This window comes from Saimiri boliviensis, chromosome 4 (assembly GCF_048565385.1).
Source record: "Saimiri boliviensis isolate mSaiBol1 chromosome 4, mSaiBol1.pri, whole genome shotgun sequence".
Classification (NCBI taxonomy): domain Eukaryota; kingdom Metazoa; phylum Chordata; class Mammalia; order Primates; family Cebidae; genus Saimiri; species Saimiri boliviensis.
The window spans coordinates 117,141,791-117,165,475 of record NC_133452.1 but is presented as its reverse complement, the minus strand read 5'-3'; the positions used below and the strand labels follow the sequence as shown (position 1 = coordinate 117,165,475).

The 23,685-nt window shown below is 34.3% G+C and overlaps 1 protein-coding gene across 7 annotated transcripts in view; it reads left to right on the top strand.

The window, feature by feature from the left end:
• COL19A1 (collagen type XIX alpha 1 chain) overlaps window positions 1-23,685 on the top strand; it is a 364,360-nt gene that overhangs the window by 60,502 nt on the left and 280,173 nt on the right. For 6 of the 7 annotated variants that reach the window (XM_074398116.1, XM_074398114.1, XM_074398112.1 and 3 more), the window contains 5 exons: window positions 11,260-11,383; window positions 12,772-13,047; window positions 17,977-18,057; window positions 21,947-22,072; window positions 23,217-23,279. In XM_074398116.1, coding sequence (XP_074254217.1) covers window positions 11,260-11,383; window positions 12,772-13,047; window positions 17,977-18,057; window positions 21,947-22,072; window positions 23,217-23,279 — 670 coding nt within the window. The remainder of the gene's footprint in view (window positions 1-11,259; window positions 11,384-12,771; window positions 13,048-17,976; window positions 18,058-21,946; window positions 22,073-23,216; window positions 23,280-23,685) is intronic. The other variant, XM_074398115.1, reaches the window with a different exon arrangement.

Genomic DNA, 23,685 nt, shown 5'->3' with positions numbered 1-23,685 from the left:
TTATGGTATATTATCATTATTTATGGTATGTTGTCATTATTTCTACATTCAGCTTAGATGCCAGTGAAAGAAGAAATTCTAACAAAGTATTTTATTCAAGTCCCAGATGCTAATAAATACTCACTATGAGCTAAACCCTGAGAATTTAAGGATGAATAGACACAGTCCCTACCATTGGTCTGTTTGGAAAGACAAGGCAAAAATGAGCTGTTATGGAATATAATAGCAATTTTTAGATCTATGTACAATAAACTCTGAGAGAACAGATGAAGCCAGGAGAAGCTTCATAGAGGAAGTAAAAAGTTGAGCCCTTGAAGTACGAATTCATCAGGTGAGCCCAGGAGCTGATGTGTGTTTTGGTAGTTAGAGGGAGCATCATGGTAGTTTTAAAGGTCAAAGCAATTTGAGGGATAGTGAGAATCCCATGTGGTTAATAAACACAGGTGAGAAGAGTATCTGGAGGTGAAGAAGACTTGAAAGTGTAGACTGTTCTGAGAGGTCTTACTTGCTGGTCTGAGGGGTTTAAACTTTATTCATATTTTAAAAAACTGGAAGTGTGGTAGCAATAGCATTACCTGCTAGAAATAAACAGCTGAGTGCATATGCCATTGGGAAGATCACAGCTTTCAGTTGGGTCTAGGACCTCCCAGACTCATCCTAAAGCAGCAGCTGAGCTCTTGGACCCAAGGATACTTCAGAATTTAGAGGATCTTTTGTGGGCAGGGTTGGGTTTAGTCCAGGGTTTAAAACAAATCTTTCCTGGCTGAGGGACACTTGATAAAACTAACCTTCAAACAATCCTTATTTCTAAAGAGCAGATTGTCTAATTTTTCCTTGGTTTTTGTTGTCAGGATGACATCCAGTGGGGGACATGTTTTCAGTGGGAAGTCATTTACAATGCCACATTGAACAAGTGCTAAACAGAACAGGCATGAGATTATTAGAGAGTCATCCAAGCTTTGTTTTCCCATTAACAACCTATCTGTCTGAATCCCCTCAGCAAACACAAAAGGGCTAAGATTTCAGAGTCTCTGTGGCTGTGGAACTCCAACATCATCACCCAGCCTGGAAGGAAGGCATTTCAGACAAACCCTCTAGGCCCTTCTAGCCAAATTGCTTGTAACTGACAGGTGATGGTGGGTGTCAGCTGGGAAAGAAATGACTTACTATAAACTCCAAGCATCTCTCACTTCACTCTCAGGAAATGTAACTTGTATCATATTTCTCTTCCTGGAAGATATTCAGCAAGTCAGAGGCCTCACTGATACTTGTAAATACGGAAGTTCTTCCTAAACCCTGCCTTACACTTATTCAGAATGGCAGAATTAATTTGGAAGCCAGTTCTTGATATTTAAAAATAGATTTTTTTTCCATTTAGCCATTTAATTTTATAAGCAAAAATAAATAAATAAAGCTTGGTCTTGTTAAATATGATCTGGAAAATTCACTCTTGCGCTATCAAAATAGCACTTTGCTGCAAGGCTTATGCTTTGAGCTGGTTGAAGAATTACCTCCGGAACCATTGTAACCAGTGATTAAACTTTTTAAACACTTTGCTATGTGAATGTATCTTACACTCAATTTTTAGAACATCATTTACAAAATGAAATTTGTCTAGAATAATAATGTCATCTTGCTTTTCAGTTTATGAGCACTGAAATTGTAAAAGTTTGTTCAGTTTTGTTCTTTTTTATATTTTAGTTCTTGTCTCACATTCCTTATTATTTATTTAAGCAAAAGAACAAACAAGAAACTGGTAATGATGGGTTTTTCTTCCTCATCCTCTCTTGTTCTATAGCTTGGTTTTATCCTTTCAGTTTTCTATATTTGAAACAGAGCTATTACTACACAGGGATATAACCACATTACAAACTGTGGTTCTTTTAGGAATACTGAACAAAAACATCAAATTGAACTTGCTATACAATGAAATTTATAATTACTTAATATACTAAGGAGTGAACAAATTTGTGAGTTTCATTATTGTTTTTATTTTTCTTCACAACAAACCACTAGGGCCTAATCATAGAGAATAAATGCAAACCTACTGTTTGCTTCTATCTCCCCATAAAACAACTGTCAATAAATATGAGCATGTACTTTAAAATAGTAAATTAATTGTTAAATTTTCTGCTTTTCCCCAGCTTTGTCTTGCTTACAATGCTAACCATCTGGAAGGGAGTATGAAAAGCAAAGCTTATACTCTTAAGGCAGTTTTTATTGGTTTCTCATTAATTGGACAGCCGGGAATGCTCATTATTTGTTCAGTTGATCTCTGTCCCTGGGAGGCCAGATGCTTCACCTTCATTAAGTTAACTTTGTGGATAGCAATGCCAGGCCCTGACTTCACAATTCAGGGAATGAATAGAATGAAAGTTTACTGTCTGCCAGGAAAACCATAATGTAGGATTGATGCAAAAGTTTATCTTTCTTTCCCTCATCATTAGAGATAGTCACATGATCATTATTTTTACATTTTAAGAACTTACTTATCTTTTAGTTAGGTTACCATTCTACTGTGGTTCTTCCCAAAGTATTAAAATCCCAATGTATTACTTTTCATTGGGAAAATAAATACAGAGGTACTACTTATTAGAACACTTTGTACCTTTCTTCACATTCCCTAGTTACTAGTACACATACTATTCTCATAATTTTCACTACTTCCTAAAAATTACACTCATCTTTAAAGAAAGGCTTGGTGAACCATGGCACACGTTTACCTGTGTAAGAAACCTGCGAATCCTGCACATATACCCCAGAACTTAAAATTAAAAAAAAAGAAATGCTTGGTAAAAACTTCTAATTTTTCTAGAAAATGATCTAAGAAATAGAGAAAAAATATTCCTGATTTGTTTTCATCTTCTTTAGTACAGATATCTTTTCCAAAACCCAATAAGCAGTAATCTCTATTTTGAAGTTATAACTGTGTGTTTTGTGATACTTCCTGACCTACGCTCAAAATATCATTAGAGGAAGGAACTATAATAATTTACCTTTCAGGGCTACTGGTCACCTAGGATGCGTGCAAATGTGAAAATAAATACTTTGCTTGGAGCGTAAAATATGATTCGTTGTTGTTGTTAATATTATAGTGTGATTGTAAACCTTTTATTTATTTCTTGAAATTAATATATTTACTTATCCCTCCTTAATACTTAGAAAAATCGAGACCATTTTCCCCCTCACAATGCCAAAATGTTACTTTTAAGTCAGGTTGGTAATGATGAGGGAAATTTCATTCTTAACCAAAAGGAGACAAGCAACTTGATATATTGGAAGAAACTAACCTTTGAATTAAAAATCATGAGTTCAAGTTCCAACCTGACCTCTGGCAGAGTAATGGTGGAGTGGTTATTTAATGTCTGCAGCTTTAATTTCTCATTTATGAAGTGAGATGATTGATCTAAATTACTATCAAACTTCTTCCAGCTTTAGGAGTATAGAACTGCAGGAAACTATGATGTGTGGTTTCTTATGACTGAAATGTTTCCAAGGACTGGAAGATTTCTATGAAGAACACTTTTGGTGAAATCTTAGAGCAGCTATTATATTTTGCTACAGCCTGTAGAGATTTTAAGCTTCTTTTTGAAATTATGAAACTGATGTATTGTTAATGGACTTTTTTTTTTCAAAGTTTTTGATTAACCTGCTTTAGAATCACATAAGATTGGACTTTTCTTTCTGCTGTTTTCCTGATGAATGTGATATAGCACAGTCTTTTAAGGCATCCATATTAAGGTCTTATGCAAGCTAACATAGATTTTATGCTCAATACAAGTGTTGAGCGCCTACTAGGACTGGTTATAGGCATCATTGTGGATTTTTATGAATGGAACAAATTTTTATGAATGCATCCTATGTGTAAGGTACTAGTCTAGGTACTTGATTTACAGCCACAAGTCTTGCAAGACCATGTTTTTGTTGAAATCACATTTCACAAAACAGGCAATAAATATGTACACCAATATTTAAAAAGTCAGTTAGTTACAAGCCCATAAAGAAAATAGAACAAAGTAATGTATTAGATAGTGACTAGGGTGAGGACAACCTTATACCGTTCAAAGGAAGTGATATTTAAGCTGAGACCTGAACAGTGAAGAAAAGCCATCTAAATCAGGAGTGTTCAATCTTTTGGCTTCTCTGAGCCACACTGGAAGAAGGATTGTCTTGGACCACACATAAAGTATATTAACACTATGGATAGCTGATAAGCTAAAAAAAAATCACAAAATAATCTCATAATGTTTTAAGAAAGTTTACGCATTTGTGTTTGGGCTGCATTCAAAGCCTTCTTGGGCTGCATGTGGCCTTTAGGCGGTGGATTGAGTAATCTTTTCCCAGAAGACCTCTGGGAGAGATTGTCCCAGTAGAGGAAACAGGAAATACAAAGGCCCAAAGTCTCAATGAGCCTAATGTGTTCAAGGAGCAAAACTCAAGTCATTGTGTCTGGAGCCTTGGTGCCACACAGTGACTGGAATAGGACATGATGTGTCAGAGGAAGGCAGGAGTCAGATCACATCATGCCTTATGAGTCATGGTCAGAGACTTGCATCTTATTTAAGGAACCATGCAACACTTTTAGAAGGTTGTAAGTAAGGGAGTGACCTGGTCTGATTTTAAAAGCCTATTCTAGCTGCTATGTGCAGACTGTAAGGAAAGGGAAAGAAGGAGGACAATTGGGACACTGTAACAGGAGTCCTGGGGAGAGATGGTGGCCGCTTGGCTTAGCATGGTGATGGTGGAGATGGAGAGAAGTGGCCAAAGTAAGCATCTGTTTTGGTGATAAAAACAGTAAAGGCTTGAGGAGGTGGCTCACGCCTGTAATCCCAGAACTTGGGGAGGCCAATACAGGCAGATTGCTTGAGGCCAGGAGTTTGAGACCAGCCTAGGAAACATGGTAAAATTCCATCTCTACAAAATACAAAAGATTAGCTGGGCATGGCTGCATGTGCCTGTTGTCCCAGCTACTTAGGAGACAGGTAGGAGGATCGCTTGAGCCTGGGAGGTTGAGGCTGCAATGAACCATGACCACACCTCTGTGCTCTTGCCTGGGTGACAGAGTAAGACCCTGCCTCAAAAAAATAAACACAAAAAACAAAACACAAAAACCAGTAAGACTTGCTGATGGTTTAGGCACAGTGGGGGATAGTAAAGGAAAGGCATGAATAAAGAATGACTTGTATGGATTTGGGTGAAGCACCTGAGTGAAAAGCCATGTCTTTTACTGAGATGTGGAATCCTTGTAGAGGGATGTGCTGGGACAGCAATACAAAACATTCAGTTTTAGTTCTTTAATTACAATGCCTTTCCTCTCCACATGGAGATGCTCACTAGGGACTTAGGTATGTGAGTCCAGAGCACAGGAGACAGAAATAGACAAGGTTTATCTTGGTTGCATCTCACATCCCTTCCTTTTTGGAACTTTCCTCCCAAACTCCTATTGCCTTAAGGTGACACATTTGCTACCCAGGGCTCAGCATCTCCTCTTTGTCTGTCTAACTCAGGAGAGCTTCCTGCTGTGGATTTGTTCTTCCATCTTTGTGTCTTCCCTCTTAAAACTTCTTTGCTTCGTAGCAGCCCTCACAAATCTCTGCTCTGTGCTTTCCAAGGTGAAAATTAATTATTAGACAGTTTGTTAGTAATATGTGACTGACTTTTTGGGACTATCTCAATATTAGCAGAGCTTGTGTTTTATAAACACAAGCATTTTCCAGACAGGAAGAAGGCTCTAGTAGTAGACATTTAGGTGTTTTGACTTGTTAGTGAAAGCACTTCATACTTAGGAAGAATGTTGTATATATAATCTATTTAAACTAACCATTATACATATATAGAGTGATCAAATGCTTCGTCTCTCTCATGCCAAGATATTTTTGGTAATACAGAAATCTTTTAAGCTTTATTCTATTTGTGTTTCCTAATGGTTTTAAGTAAATTTTGACCAGAAAAAAAATTTTCATTTATCAGGTAGGAAAGAAAATCTAGAAAATGAAGTTAATATGGAATTTAGACAAATATAATTCATTCTTAAAGTTATATGCAGTGAAATTGCTTCAGGGTTAATAAAATGTTATTTTTTATTCAACTCCATGTATAGTAGTACTAGTGCTTTGTAATTAGATATTCTGTTCTAAGTAAATGGGCAAAATATTGTCATAGGTGTGTTTTTGTTTGAAGGTTTTTTATTTGTTTGCTTTGCTTTTTCTCTTAATGCTTCAGTGATTTACTCATTATAAAGGCTATAGGTTTGGGATTCTAGACTTTTTCAACTTAATTTTTACCTACCAAAATAGAAGAAATAATATTAGTGCCCTTATCAGTTTATAAAAAATTTGCCTCATCACTAACATATTGAGGCATAAGGCTTTTCAGGTGTGTGAGGGGGTGCAGTTTGTGTTAATTCTCCCTCATCTCTTTCCTTGAAGAATATAGGGATAATTTATAGGTCACATTAGAAGTTAGGGTTATTTTTCCCAAGATGGGAATAGCTGTAATTTTTAAAAACCTGATTATCAGCACAATTCATGCTCCTTGTAACAACTAAGAAAATATAAAGAAAAAAATCTTTCTTAATCTTAACACCAAGAAAGAAACATTTTAATGTTAAGATTTTTTATGAAATAAATTTTTTATTGGAGTCAAAACCTCACTGACACTGTTTCTGAGATCTGGACACTGCTTGTACTGTAATCAGTCATTTTTAAGGAGTTCTATTTCGATCATTTGGCCACTTTCCCTACGTTTCATATGGTTTTCTTCCATTTGATGATTAAACAGAGGGCTGCTGTACACAGAGAATGTTAGAGAGCAGATGCAAGCTACATTTTAGATTTCTGCAACACTGAAGTGAATTACAAGTTTAAAGGAGTCCAAGATATATGAATTACAGGGCTTCAGAGATACTCCAGATTACATCTAGAGCTGGCCCCTTACCCTCAGAGGCCAGTGTGAGGTCGGCTCCCAGGTGACACATTTCCCTTGGCATGCTTGGATCACTTCGACCAACTTTAGTTTGACTGTATGATGTTTACTTAGCTATATTTTAAAAATATTGATTTTATATTGAATATTTTGTTAGTTGGTATATTTGCATCCTCATTGGCCCATGAATATTTAGATGACCTTAATTAATGTGTAAAAAAAATAGACAATTTAAAATAAAATGTAAATTACACTTAAATTTCACTGAGTCTGGGCTCTTCAAATGTAGGTTAGTACTAATCTATGTGGATGAAATTTTCATTTATGACATTAAACTACATACAACATGTATAAAATGGAAGAAAGGCAGGAAATATCCCACTGAGAATTTCTAGCCCAATATATGAATGAATTTAGCAAGTAAAGATCAATGATATTTTTCTTAATGGGATTATCACTGAATAAGCAATGTATAGGATTTCTTATAGGAAATTACACTCCATTCAAAATATTCAAGCATGGATATCTTAGACATAGCAAGCTGTCGTTATATCTCTCTGGTAATAGATCGGTAACCCAATATGGCCTCTTTTATAACAGAAGCTTTGGCAAGACCCAGAGAAACTATTCTGTGTCACATTAAGCATTTGTGCTTGTGTGGTATAAACAACAAGCATAGTTTGTAAGAATAGATTTTTTTTTTAACATTTTATTTTTTAAATGCAGAAGTTTTTCTTCAAATAGCACAATCTTGGCAAGCAAAATCATATTTGGTCTTGAATGCACAATATAAATTTCTGAAATGGAAATATAGTAATTATAAGGATTTTCATTCATTATATACTTAGATTTAAAAATCAATTATTCCTTAAACATAACTAAATTTACTTCTATGTGTATTTTAAAATATAATTACTACATATTAATATTGATAATAGTCTTATTTTTGTTACAGTAGAAACTACTCATGAGATGCAAAAATATTCTCTCTAGAGTATAAATTATTGAAAAATAATTATATTTAGATTTTGTTTTTGTTTTTGTTTTTGCTTTTTAAGATGAAGTCTTATTCTGTCACCCAGGGTGGAGTGTAATGGGGCAATCTCAGCTTACTGTAACCTTCACCTCCTGGGTTCAAGGAGTTCTCCTGCCTCAGCCGACTGAGTAGCTGGGATTAAAGGCATGTGCCACCATGCCTGACTAATTTTTGTATTTTTAGTAGAAAGGGTTTCACCATGTTGGTCAGGCAGGTCTCGAACTACTGACCTCAATTGATCTGCCTGCCTCGGCCTCCCAAAGTGCTGGGATTACAAGTGTGAGCCACCACACCCAACCTCTATTTAGTTTTTGTTTGTTAAACATCAAAGTATCATTTCAAAATTAAGCATGTCTCTCTCTCATTTGCTGGATCCCTCACTCATTCAACAAATAGAGTGCCTGTTGGGACTGCACTTAGGCTTTGTGGGTGATACAAAGATATGTTAAATGCTGTCCTTGCTTTCAAAGAGCTTTCAGTCTTAATAACAGATGGACTGGCGACTGCATGACTATTATACTAAGTAGAAAATGAAGAGAAAAAATGTTTTTATTATCTTTTGCTTTGTAAGAAACCACTACAAAACTTAGTGGCTTAAAATAACTATTTGTTATTTCTGACGGATTTTAGAAAATCTACTCCTCAAGAAAAGCAGTAAGAACACAGGCAAAAATTGTCAAAATCAATATATTCAGAAATTTTTAAGGGGCTTTCACAATCCGAGTGTTTATTCAAGAAAAACATTGAATCTCAGTAAGACAAACAGGCTTTGTGGCATTTTAACTTGTCCTATTCAAATCCCTCTCTCCCCAACACATGGTAGGCTTGAAAACCAGCAGCTTCAGAATTATAGTGAAAACTAGCAGCTTAGCAACTGCTGGAGAGGGAAGAAAGAGTGTGAAGTTCATTAAAAGCCCAATTTTCAGAGAATTGCTATTATTTTACCTGCCTGGTAGTTCCCTAAAACCCTCAACACATGGTCTTTATTCGACCTGATCAGAGCTTATAAGAATAACCTTTTCCTCTGGATATTAATTGAAAATAATCAGTGGTAATTGTTCAATCTTGCAGCTGCCTGAGGCAGCAGTTATAATTGGAATAAAGAAGACGCTGATCAAAAAAAAATGTTTTAAAGAAAAAACTGGGGAAGAAGACAACCATATAGAGTATTAGAAAGCTCCAACCTATTTGTAGCAAAGCAGACATGTATTTCTATGTACAGGGCTGAGTGCAAATTCAGGAAAGGCCTGAAAAGGCCTTAAACTCTTATTTCTGGCCAACTTCAAAGCTCTGAACAAGTGGAAATGAAGGCTAAGGTGATTTATAAACTGCCAGCCTGAATATTTAAGATATTCTCCAACATACACACATAGGCCTTGAGCAAAGGCTGGGGTACTTTTAGGTCAAAAGCTTTTCACTGTTCAATCATTAGTTGACTACTAAGCTAAATGAGCAGAGACTGCAATAGTCACACATGACAATGAATACAGACTTTACAGAATTTGTTCAAGAAAGAGACTAAGCAAATAAAAAGCAGCAGCAATAATGACAACAAGCAACACCAACAGCAAACCATTGACAGGTAGAGCCTCATTTTCAGTGTTACCATATTACATTATTTTAAATGTCTACTTTTCAATTACCAATTACAATATATGCAAAAAAGGTAGGCAAAACTGTACGCAGATAAAAGAATGACCAATAGAAACTGTTTCTGAGGAAACCTGGACCTTGAACTTACCTAACAATAACTTTTTCTGTTATTTTAAATATATTTAAATAAGTAAAGGAAACTGTAATGAACTAAAGAAAAGTATGAGAATGATGTCTACCAAATAGAGAATATCAATAAATAGAAATTATTAAGAAACAGCAAATCAAATTTTTGAGTAAAAAAGTATAAAACAGAAATGAAAAATTTACAGGAGGGGCTCAAGAACTGATCTTAAGTAGGAGAAGAAAAAATTTAGGAACCTGAAGTTAGTTCAGTTAGTCTGCATAACAGGAGGGAAATAATGAAGAAAAATAAACAGAGCCTCAAGACCTGTGTGATACCAGCAAGCATGCATAGCAGGAATTCTAGGAGTGGAGAGAGAGTAAAGAAAGACTATCTGAAGAAATAGACCTACAAATTCCTCAAATTTGGTAGAAATCATTAATTTATATATTCAAGAACCCCAACAGACTCTAAGAAGGTCAAACTCAAAGAGATCCACACTTGGTCACTTAATAAACTGCCAAAAGTCAAAGACAGAATTTTTACAGTAGCAAGAGAGAAGTAGTTGACCATATACAAGTTGTTCTCAATATGAGTAAGCTGACTTCTCATCAGAAACCATGCAGACCAGAAGGCAGTGGGATGACCTAGTCAACATTTTGAACGGGAAGACCGTAAATCAAGAATTCTATATCCAACAAAACTATCCTTCAAAACTGAAGGTGAAATTAAGGATTTTAAAAAGCCAGAATTTGAGACTAGCACAACTGCCCTAAAACAAATAGTAAAGAAATTCCTTTAAGCTGAATGAAGGAAACTAGAAAGTAACTCAAATCCAAACAATTAAAAAAAAAAAAGCACTGGAAAAGTTAATTACATAGATAAATATCAAAGCCAGAATAAATATACTTTGTGTTTCTTTTATTTTCTTATCAGATTTAAAATACAGTTGTATAAATATATACATACATAAAGCAGTAATTAGAAATTTGCATTGCTGAGAATATAAAATGTAAAGATGTGATTTGTATGACAATAGTACAAAGCAAGAAAGAGTTTATAGCTATAAAAGAGCAAACTGAAAAATTAAGCTAAAATATCCATTTTATAATTAGCATGGTCTTCAGTTGCGACTAGGAAAGTAGTATTAGGAACTCATTTGCAAGAATTTAATATGATGAAATGTGTTTGGAAAATATTCATTTATTTATTACCAGTGTTCTTTAAAATTCTCTATACCTCTCTCTAACAACAAAATCAAGTAATACTATTTTTTTCCTTGATAAATCTCTACTGTTTGTCAGACTGCAGTGAATTCTGAGATTTTCTTCTGTTGAATATTTTGTTGAATAAGGAAACAACTTAATACTGTAATCTCTTCACTCACTTCTATACACTTCAAGTTTTAGCAACACTGTACCAGAAGATTTTTTTGAAAGGAGAGAAAAAGTGCATAATAAATTATAAATTCACTGAGAAAAATACGACTTGAGATGTTTTGTTACACAGAGCTTTATACCTAGATTTTCTTTTCTTGCCATCTTCAGTTTCCCCACAAAAGTTCTTTGTTTTCCTCCCGCAGTGAGATATTTCCCAAAGGCCTTCCTGAGGAGTACTCTGTATCCGCCATGTTTCGAGTACGAAGAAACACCAAAAAGGAACGGTGGTTTCTGTGGCAGGTTTTAAACCAGCAGAATATTCCACAGGTAAAATTAGAGTTGTGCTTATTAGTTTTCCTTGTGTGATTAAGCCAGGTGAATTTTTTGAATTGTGTGCACAAATTTGTGAGTAAATCTGATATCCAAATGTTCTATCTTTTAGAGGGATCATCGAAAAGGAAATGCAAATATTCTCATACTTAGGATGGTCTTGCTGAGATCCAAAATATGAGAGTATAGTGGATGACATAGTGTTAGTTTTGTTTTTATTTTGCTTCTAGGTCCATCCATATTTTTTCTAAAGATGTCAAACAGCATTCTCTTTACAACTGCTTCATTGACTAATTCCTTCTAACACATTCTTCACCTTCTGTCATCTCTAATGTTATATATTATTTTTAAAGCAGTTCATTGTTTCATCAGACAACTCTTGGTGAACAAGGATTGAGACTTAAATATTTATCGCATCAATAAAAATGTATAGAACACATGCTATATGCTAGATAATGACAAGGAAAAGAGATCTAAAAAACAGAACTTGTATTATGGGGGAGCATAAGGTGTAAGGAGATGACATCTAGGAGAACAACATAATGCAGCATAATTATAATACAGTGGAACAAGGGCATTGGTAGAGTTAAGCTTAGTGTTAGGTGGGGACAATGAGAGCATAGAAAGGACAGCTCACTGGAATTATGGGATAGAGAGAGCAGGGATCTAGGAGAGCATGTGGAAGAGATGCCATTTGGGCTGAAAAGAGGGAATGCTGGCACTCCAGGGAGAAAAACCTCGGAATTACTTATTGGCACCATACATTTGTACTTACTTCTACACAGATCCTTTGAAATGTTTTAAATCTTCACTGATCTTTTAATCTGTTAATACAGTGATAATTTTTTGATGAGTAGATGAACCAAAAGAATATGTCCTCAATAAAATACGTTTTCTCTGTACCTTGTAAAGTATCATTGGTGAAAAAATTGATCTTAGTTTCCCTACTTAGGGAAATGATCATATTCTTAGTATTCTTAAATTGGTAAACTTAAATTCCTGTGTTACTAATACAGACCAACGATTTATATATTCTTACAAAATTATATCTGTGCTAATATATATAAATTATATATATATAAACATAAGTGATTTATATAAACATTTAAAATAACTACACACACACACACACACACACACACACTCTCTCTTAGATGTTCTCTTAGGAAGGAGCATATTACATTCACCAGAATGTCCCATTTCTAAACCATTTTTGTAGCAGTATTTGCTGTTCTTTTGTTTTAGCAAACCTGGTGGAAACAAGTGTCATCTAAAATATTTTATTAAGTGCCTCAGTTACACTAGCATGCATCATAAGCTTTTCTTTGTGTGCTTTAATAAGTTTGAACATTGATATTTAAAACATTTACTTTACGTTTTTGCAGATTTCTGTAGTAGTTGATGGTGGAAAGAAAGTGGTGGAATTTATGTTTCAAGCCACAGAGGGAGATGTGTTGAACTACATTTTTAAAAATCGAGAACTTCGTCCTTTGTTTGATCGTCAATGGCATAAACTTGGCATTAGTATACAATCCCGGATCATTTCACTCTATATGGATTGTAATCTAATTGCGAGCAGGCAGACTGATGAAAAGGACACTGTGGATTTCCATGGACGGACAGTTATTGCTGCACGAGCTTCAGATGGCAAGCCTGTGGATGTAAGTTGTGACGTTAGTTGTGAAAGAACTAACATTTCTAAGTAAAAAAAAAAAAAACTTATTAAAAACATCCTCCTTTTATTACTTTGTAATAGATTCCCTTATCATCAATTTTATTAATTTAATTAATTTGCCATCAGATGTGTGAAGAACAGCTATGTTATTTCCAACTATATTTTCACATATATTATTTTCACTCCATTTTATACCCATTTTCTTCAGCCTGTGAATTTAAAATAATTAGGTCATACATTAAAAAACTTAGTTTGTTGAAAGTAAATTTTGGTGAAAATTGAAAATGTAATACAAAATATAATCTTGCTCTAAGCTCATATGTTTTAACTAGAAAGGACTGGAAAAAACTGAAGTTTCAATTAAATGGTTCCAGATTATCTGCTATTGTCATTCAAGAACAATAGACCATTCATCCTTGCAATAGCAATTATTTTATATTGCAAAATATTTTTTATAAGCTTATAACAGTGTTTCAGGGTTCTACTGTACTGAAATAGTCACTAAATGTATTAGTAGGTCATTTGAAAGAGAAAAATTGCCTAGTAAAACCCTTTTGGATATAAAGTTCCTTTAAATATTATACTTGAAGCTAACATGATACAGATTTATTATTGATTTCCCTAGAAAACAAGGCCTATAATCTTAAAAAAGTTAGATATATCTAAATTTGATGGCTGTACATTTTCTTAGTATGTTATGTATAAACAGTTGATAGATTATTTCCTAGAGTTTTTGCAAGAATGGGATCCAGTCTTAGACCTCAACCTAAGAAGATTGAGTATTCTGTGTTCTATGTCTCATTAACTTCTCACTCAAGGAAATAATTGATACCACAATTTGAGGCTAAAGAATATCAAGTGAATCCTTATAAAAGGGACGTAAGTGAAAACCATGGTATTTCAGTGGTTTCATAATTTAATGTGGATTCTTGATTCATTTGAGAATAAACTTGCAATGGAACAAGGCCTGATGGAGAACGAGTGTGTTCCATTATCAGAAGCAGGCTTTAAAAGGTCGATGATAAGAAACTTCCGTGAATTAAAAGAACTTATTCTAACCCAATGCAAAGAAACTAAGAACTTTGAAAAAAGGTTTGACGAAATGTTAACAAGAATACACAATTTAGAGAGGAATATAAGTGAATTGATGGAGCTGAAAAACACAAGAACTTTGTGAAGTATGCACAAGTTTTAACAACCGAATTGATCAAGCAGAAGAAAGGATATCAGAAGTCGAAGACCAGCTTAATAAAATAAAACGAGAAGACAAGATTAGAGAAAAAAGGATAAAAAGGAACGAGCAAAGTCTCCAAGAAATATGGGACTATGAGAAAAGACCTAATCTACGTTTGATAGGTGTACCTGAATGTGACGAAGAGAATGAATCCAAGCTGGAAAATACGCTTCAGGATATTATTCAGGAAAACTTTCCCAACCTAGCAAGGCAGGACAATATTCAACTCCAGGTAATACAGAGAACACCACAAAGATATTCCTCAAGAAGACCAACCTCAAGGCACATAATCATCAGATTCACCAGGGTTGAAATGAAGGAGAAAATACTAAGGGCAGCCAGACAGAAAGGTCAGGCTACCCGCAAAGGGAAGCCTATCAGACTCACAGTATATCTCTCAGTAGAAACTCTACAAGCCAGAAGAGAGTGGGGGCCAATATTCAAACTCCTTAAAAAAAATAACATTCAACCCAGAATTTCACATCCAGCCAAACTAAACTTTATAAGCAAAGGAAACATAAAATCTTTTGTGAACAAGTCAGCATTCAGAGATTTCATCACCACCAGGCCTGCTTTACAAGAGCTTCTGAAAGAACCACTACACATAGAAAGGAACAAACAGTATCAGCCTTTCTAAAAAAATACCAAAAAGTAAAGAGCATCAATATAATGAAGAATTTAGATCAACTAATGGGCAAAACAGCCAGCTAACATTAAATGGCAGTATTAAACTCACATATATTATTATTAACTCTCAATTTAAATAGACTAAACCCCCAATCCAAAGACACAGACAGGCAAATTGGATAAAAAGCCGAAACGCATCAATATGCTGCATCCAGACTCATCTCATATGTAAGGATACGTAAAGACTCAAAACAAAGGGATGGAGAAAGATTTACCAACCAAATGGAGAGCAAAAATAAATAAATAAACAAAAAGCAGGAGTTGCAATTTTTGTCTCTGATAAAATAGTCTTTAAAGCAACAAAGATCAAAAGCAGCAAAGAAGGACATTATATAATGATAAAAGGATCAATGCAACAAGAAGAGCTAAAGATCCTAAATATATACACACCCAATACACGAATACCCAGATATATAAGACTTATAAAGAGACTTGGACTCCCACACAATAATAGTGGGAGACTTCAACATTAATATTAGACAGATCAATGAGACAGGAAATTAACAATATTCAGGACTTGAACTCAAATCTGAAGCAAGTAAACTTAATTAACATTTATAGAACTTTCCACTTTAAATACACAAAATATACACTCTTATCAGTACCACATCATACCTACTTACAGGTTTAAATGAAATGTTGGTTGGCTGCTTGTTTGTTATTTTCTTCCCTCATTTTTTTTTTCGTGTCTCCATTATTAAGCACAATTATAAGCATACCCATTTTTGGACTGCATTCTAGCCCGGGCAATAAAGCAACACCCCTATCCTCTCTCCCTCCTCCTCTTTCTCTTTCTTCCTCTTCTTTATTCTTTTTTTTTTTTAATTTTATAGTTCTTTTTTTTTCTTTCTTTTTCTCTAAAAAAAAAGAGAGAATAAACTTGAAGACATGTCACAATGCTGCAGCTATTTTTGGAGATAGTCTCTATTTGAGTTAAACAGAATTTTACATATTTTTGTAAAAGATTCTTGGTTCTACTAAAATTTTGAATGGTTTAATTTTTCATCATCTCTGCACAAACCCTATGATTCATAAGATCTGTTGTGGTATAAAATGTATTTATTTGGGCTGTACGTTATTGGAAAAAACATTCTCATGATTGACTTTTATCTCACATATCCCACCTGTGTGTTTTTGTGAGAAAGTGACAAAACTGATAGGAAGATTTTTTTAAGTCAACTCAGCATTTTGACAGGCATCAGTACAGATTTAGGCCAAACATTCTCCTTCTAAAGCACTGTATCAGTGAAGCATTCCAAAGTAATGAATGAATAAAGAAAGCATAAACTATTCTGACTGTGGTTTCAATGTCATGGAACTCAATTAAGTTGTAATCCTTTGAAAATTGACCGTCTATCTTTAGTTAAGTAAAACAATTCATATCCAGAGCCTGATACAATGGATGGTACATAATAGGATTTCAATATTTATTATTTTGATAACACTGATGATAAATAAGTTTTGGTTAAGAGCAAAATTAGTTGGAGTCCTCATTCTTCATTCTACATAATTCATATGGTATTGCTGGTATTTCATTATACTATGTAAGACTGTATTTAAACTTTATAAATAAAAATTAACCTTAATAACCTTGCAAAAAGTTATAGAACATAAATCACTGCATTTCATTTAGTCTCATGATTTTCTGTTGTCTGCAAATCTTAGGCTGTTTATGAATCTGTAAGATGTCTGGAGTTCTTAATGTATTCTATGAACTGAATTGATTTTGTTCATTTGAGGTGTAAAGTAAAAGTTAGAGCTTTTTCCTCCTTTTTTGCTTTAAAAGTTGGAGATTCACGACTACTCACAAATACCTGCTTTCTATTATCCTAGGATTAATTATTATAAGATTAGAGTTGGGTCTTTCTATATAAAGTGCTTATTGGTCTCAAAGTAATGCATTATTTAATATGACATTTCAGTGCTTGAAGAATTCAAACAGCCTATTTAAGAATTTATTATATTGATATTTTATCAATAGTCAGTACTATACACTTTTTCTTAGGTGGTGATTTGATCTTGCATTTAAAAGCATGATTATACTTTCCTTGAACTACATTTAATTTCATGTCCAAATGCCAAAAAACAGAAATCTGCTAAGCAAATAGAATCAATTATTTTTATAAAAAGGTTGTTAGCCTTGCTTGGATTATATGAATATAATATAAAATCAATAGATTTTACGCAGAATTCATGAAATATAGATAAAAACAATTTTTTTTTTGTTGGTAAGTAAACACCTATTTCAGTGCCTCCAATAGGAGTCTGGGAGTACAGACAAAGCCTTTCCCATTATGTGCTCATATCTTTAATCTAAACTTTTATCCATTTTTTTTTTACTTTAAATGGCCTCATTTTGTGGGCATACATTATTGTAGTGTAAAACAATAGCTTTCTTTAATTAAATGCTTCTATTTATTGTTTGAAACAGCTAACCTAGGTTTGTAATTGCTTTCATTACCTGATTTCCTTTATCTATAGATCCATCTCGATATCCAACTCTATGTCTCTCAAGTAGTTCATGAAACAATGAATCCTACATTTAGTAAAAACATTAAAATATCTACCAGTGGGCCGGGCACGGTGGCTCAAGCCTGTAATCCCAGCACTTTGGGAGGCCGAGGCGGGCGGATCACGAGGTCAAGAGATCGAGACCATCCTGGTCAACATGGTGAAACCCCGTCTCTACTAAAAAATACAAAAAATTAGCTGGGCCTGATGGCACGTGCCTGTAATCCCAGCTACTCAGGAGGCTGAGGCAGGAGAATTGCCTGAACCCAGGAGGCGGAGGTTGCAGTGAGCCGAGATCGCGCCATTGCACTCCAGCCTGGGTAACAAGAGCAAAACTCCATCTCAAAAAAAAAAAAAAAATCTACCAGTAATTCATTTACATTACTTTTCTTTTTCTTTCCGATTAAATTACTGTAGTTCTTAACTTCCTGAATGTGATTCTCAAAAAACTAATAATGTTTCTTATTACTAACTTTTTAATAGATTGAACTTCACCAACTTAAAATCTACTGTAGTGCAAACTTCATAGCTCAAGAAACATGTTGTGAAATGTCAGATACTAAGGTAAGTTAATTTTCTTTGCATATGAAGAATGAAGAACGCCAATTATCTTTTAGTGCATAGTTTGTAGAGTCCAAATGTAGGGTACCACTGAGTATGTTCTTTTGAAACCGGATGAATAATTTGTTCCAAGTAAGAAAGCCTTCATAGTGCTTTTTCATGGTTACTTTTCACAGTTTTAATCCCAGCATTTCACCCTTAATTTCTAGGGTAGTATATCCTCACTTTTAACTCAATATAACTAAAAAAGAATTTATGCCTTTCTTCCTAAACTATGTTCTGATAGCAGCACCATTATTTTCCAGTTACAGAAGTTTTAAATCTATGATCATACTTTATTCTCAGTAATTTTCCTTTTCTATCCTGTCACCCATCCTGGCTAGCTTTCCTTTGACATAGACTTTTCATCTTCTTCCATTTTCCGATTACTTCCAAAGTCCACCTTTACCTCATGTCTGGGCTGTCAATCATTATTGCATCAACTGCCTTCCCCATGTCCTGCCCTGTACTTTGCGGCATAACCAGAATAAGTCTGAGTCACTGCTTTGTATATTCATTCACTCTCTTCCAGCAAACAATTTATTCAAAACACTGATCTTCTAGACACTGTGCTAAGGAACAGGGCTAACAAACATGAATAAGGCACATTCCCTGCCCTCTCTTCTTCTCTTTCAAGGCCTTATGTGGCTCCCATTAGAAACAAAATATAAATCCAGTTCCTCATCTCTCATTCTAAATATTCCCAACCTAACTGTCCAACTGTTACTTTCTTATATCAATCTTTAATTACAAGGAGAACACTAAATTCAATAATTTCTATATCTCTCATTGTAATGGTCATGTGTGCTATATTATATTACTAGGCATAATTATATTTGTTTTTAAATTTATTTAAGTACAATTTAGATTCAATAAGGGAAGTTTTACCTTTATAAATTTTTTTATTCCTAATGCTTCATTTGGAGAAAGTAGACAATCATTGTTTCATTTGTTGACTTATTAACTACTAAAAGAGATAAATGGGACAGAAAGATATTCAAAAGGGACTAGTTCTAAAAAAAGTACAGAAAGAACATATGGAAAGTGAAAGTAAAAGGTGAAAATGCCTTTTCTTTGGATCTTAGATTTCCTAAAAGTTCTATACTTGGCATAGAAAATTGCACAAAAATTTTATCAATAATTTATAATTCAAAAATATTTTTAACTTTTGTAGCCCACTTTGGGTAGTGGAATGAGAATGTGACCAAGTGACTTAGAGCATAGCTAAGTCTTTCAAATATTACATGTTTTGCTTTGTAACTTGGCTTTATAAAGCATATATCCAAATCATTTCATGTATCTCATTCCAAGTAAAATGCAAGCCAGCCAAATATCTTTCTATAAGTATCTGAAAAGATAATTTAGAATGCCAGTCTACAGACTTAAATACCTAGACTTCCTGGAGCTACACATTTAAGTCTTGAAGGTGTTAATTCTCCAAAAGTTTTTTAAAATTATGCGTTTTTGATGCAAAAGTTTTAAAAATAATAACTTTCTCTGATTGAAGAGTAATGATCTTTTGTTATGTCAGAATATTATATACTTGGTTGGTAATCACTGCCATTTATCATTATATTAATATAGTAGATACTTTCCACTGATTTATGAAGAAATTATTTAAGAAGTATAGGTGATGAATTACCAGTGGTTGGTTGGTAATTCAAAGCAGAACATGATCTCACACATTATGAACAAAAGATTTTTAAATCATGTTTTGCAAAGATTATTTGGGAGTTAGTTTTAAAAGAATAGAAAATAAGGTGGGAATTTATCTCCAACTATGGAAAAAATAATGAAAGTCTGTATTTTTTGCTGACAGTTATTTGGAGGGGATATCACCATTCATTTAATGACTAACAAAAAATAGAAATATACTACATTTTATAAATAGGAATGTACAGTTGAGATAAATAATTATATAAAAGCCATTTAAATGCATCTGCTGTACTTCTGATACCAATTGTATTTATTTTCTTTTTTCGTTGCAAAATGTTTTGAACTTAGAAATTTTTAATGTAGTTGCTTAAGTGTCTAATTTTATCCTGGAATTTCAAATCACACATGTTTTCTGGTTGTCAATATTTTATGAAGCACTTCCAAGGCAACATTTTTTGAAGATCACCTATAAACATGCTTCCTTGTTTCTGTTAGATTTTCAGTTTCTAAAGTAGTCAAATTTTATGACTATAGACATAAAAAGAATGAAGAACAAATATTAAGAGAAGGATGAAATCAGTAACAGTTGTTGAAAATAAATGAGAAATGTGGTTAAATTTTTAAGAGCTAATACTGAATATGTGTTAAATCAACAACAGAGGTTTTATGAGGAGAAGAGTCCTTGTGTTTGGTGTTGCCTCTAGGCACTGGAGTGTGGGTAGGTTTACGGTGAAGGCTGAGGCATACTTTTAAAGTTGTATAAATCCTCAATTTAATATAGTGACTCAGTTATCCAGAGCAAAAATTTGAATTCCAAGTAGGTATTTGTTATCTGACTGGGAAGCCATGAAGTAAGAACTGCCGGGGAAATCATATCAAAGCACATGAGATGAGTGAACTGTTTTGGTGATAAACTTGTTCCATTCAAATGTACAGTAGTTTTTAGAATTTTGAATTTGGAAATTTGTTGGTATACATAACTAATCATGAATTCTGGAGAGAGCAGATTTGAAAGAACTACTGCCAGATATAGTAAACTACTTGCAGTATTTCTGGGTACTAGTTTTGTTGCATTTTTTATTATAATTATCAAATAATTCAGTTACTACCAAGTTTTCTTTTTTAAATTTCTTATTTCCAACTTTTATTTTAAGTTCAGGGGTACATTTGCAGGATGTGCAGGTTACATAGGTAAATGTGTGCCATAGTGGTTTGCTGCACGGATCATCAAAATGAATTTGTGTTACAAAAGTTATCCATGTGTATTGGAAAATATACCCAAATCCATAAAAGAAAATACATATCAACGATGATCTCAACCACTGTATATAACCACAGACAATATTTTAGTTTTGTATCCTGAAAATACTTTACCTCACATTTTTAATTTGTGTTTTACAAAGTAACGTATTAACTTTCTCCTAGTGCTTTCACTAAATGAAATTGCAAATTCAGAGTTGAAAACTATGGTCAGGAGTCTGGTACATGATATTGAGAAAAAAGAATGTGTTTATCCTCTTCAGATTCTCCGTTTGGATTGATTTTTTTTTAAAAAAACAAATAGTTCATTGCTTTGTAATCAAATTTCATTTCATGTTGTCCACCATGCTCTGAACTCACTGGATAAGTATAAAATCCACTACTTGTCTGTTGCAGTGAAGACATTTTTAATATGCTAAAGAACAGTAGACTAGAATAAAGTATACTTTGATTTAATAAGTGTTGTCTAAGAGTGTAAAAAATTTATTTTCTACTTTAGATGCTTTAATAATCATCTTGTTGAAGGAAAGCGTATTTTATAGGTTCAAATTATGTGCTTAAAGTTTAATTTTTGTTCCCAAAAGATGTATTCACATATTGTTTGTACAAATTATTTTATTGCAACAATACAGTTATTATAAATGTATGAAATTTCTGTACTTACCAAAAAGTTACCTAATGTAACTTTAGAATTCCTTACCAAGACTATCATTTTAAATATTTTTCTTGTGTGTTGTCAGTATAAGAAAACACCTGGGCTCAGGCGGAAACAGCAAAAGTGTGATAAACATTCTCACACTGGTGTCAACTTTTGGTTAATAAGAAAGCAGTTCTTGCAAGCAACTTCAGCAATCCCTAGTTTAGTGGGAGCCAGTGTTTGGAACATCAGAATGTTTGGAATTGATCCGATTTCCTAAACCCTCTTTTTGGATTTTAGTGCCTAGAACAGGATGGTTTTGGAAATATTGCATCATCATCAGTAACTGCTCATGCCAGCAAAATGTCTGCATATCTGCCAGCGAAGAAGGAACATAAAGACCAGTGCCAGTGCATTCCAAACAAGGTATGCTGGTTTTAATCTGGGCACACTGAAAAAGCCCCTCCAGACTATGAGCCCAGCTCCTTAAATTGAGTCTCTGTTCACAGAATGTATCTTGTCCTTCAGTGTTTGTTGAAGCAAACGCCTCAGTTGCTGGAGTGGGTTTAAAAAAAGGCACTGAAGATAGGGCTTCCTGGATTGTTATCTGGATAGTTCTCCTTCCAGGGCATGAACTAGAATGAATAGAAAGGTGAAGGGAGGAACCACCTGTACAACAGGCAAGTACTGAGCCCTTAATATGTGCCAAGAATAGGCTGAAGTTCTGGGAATTCACAGTTGAAGAAAACACTACCTGCTCTTCAAAAACATACACAAAAATACTTTACATTGTATTTCTTTTTCCATGTAGACTGTATTTTTCCAGCATCCCCAGATTTTCAACCATCTATTTCCATCCACCATAAGTTGTTAGGAGAATATACGGAGGTGCTCTGTTATTACTCAAATAATTTGTTTCATCTGCACCAATATGATACCCTGGTCAAGAAGACTGGGCCATGGACCTTTATGAACTTCCTTTATGGATGTTAATGGCAGTCATATAGCCTCTGATACAAGGCTGAGTGGTGTTTTGGTGGCTTTCGCTAATGCCTATACCTGAGGAAAGGAGAACTTGCTCCAGTTTCTAGAGCAGAGTGTGCCCTAGCACTGTGACCTAGTACATGTCTTCGACTTACTCATCCACCACTACGTCAACTCTTGGCTGAACCTGGATGGGGATGGAGTGAAAGTTTAAGGGAAATTTTCACTTTTTTAGTGGCCAAAATTGCATAGTAAGTGCCATGAAAAAGACAAGGTTCAAGGAGGGGGCATAGAGAAGCAGCATGTGTGTTCCAGCTCATGGAAGGTCTGGAGGAGATGATACTAAATGGTGTTTGGAAGAGTGAGGAATAGTGAGCCGTGTGAACAAGGGAAAATAGGAATGTCATTGGAATTCCATTGGCATGCCCTTTTTTCCTTGTTTACACGGCTCACTATTCCTCACTCTAAGCATCAGCTTAGAGAACAAAGCCTTATCTTGCCATTGTCAGCTTCATCTTTATAAACCACTTGGCTTTAGATCAATGTGACAGAATGTTTGCTAACACAGCTATGCATTTTTGCTCAGGGAGAAGCAGGATTACCAGGAGCTCCGGGTTCACCTGGGCAGAAAGGGGATAAAGGAGAGTCGGTAAGGAAAAGCAAATACTGATGGGAAAAAAAGGAGGTTTTGTTCAAAGATGACTTGAAAATGTGTCCATCTCATTTTTCTATATTCTGTACAGATACTTATTTCTGTAAAAGGCTATCAAAGACTATATTAAAATGCTGATTAAGAAATAAGAAAGACTATCAGTCTTCTAGTCTGCTTTTAAATTTATATTGGCAGGCTGGTGTGAACTTCGGAAAGATCTGGAACTGCTAGTCTTTGTACCTTTAAGCTCTAGCAAAACTGTGAAGCAGGAAAGTCTATTTTCGAGCTGTGCCCTAGCCTTCTTTAGCATTCTCTTTCCCAAATCCCTGTTGAACTCTTGCTTCTCTTGACTTTTGATACATCCCCAGCAGAGATTTTTCTGTAGCTCCCTACCTTTATTTTT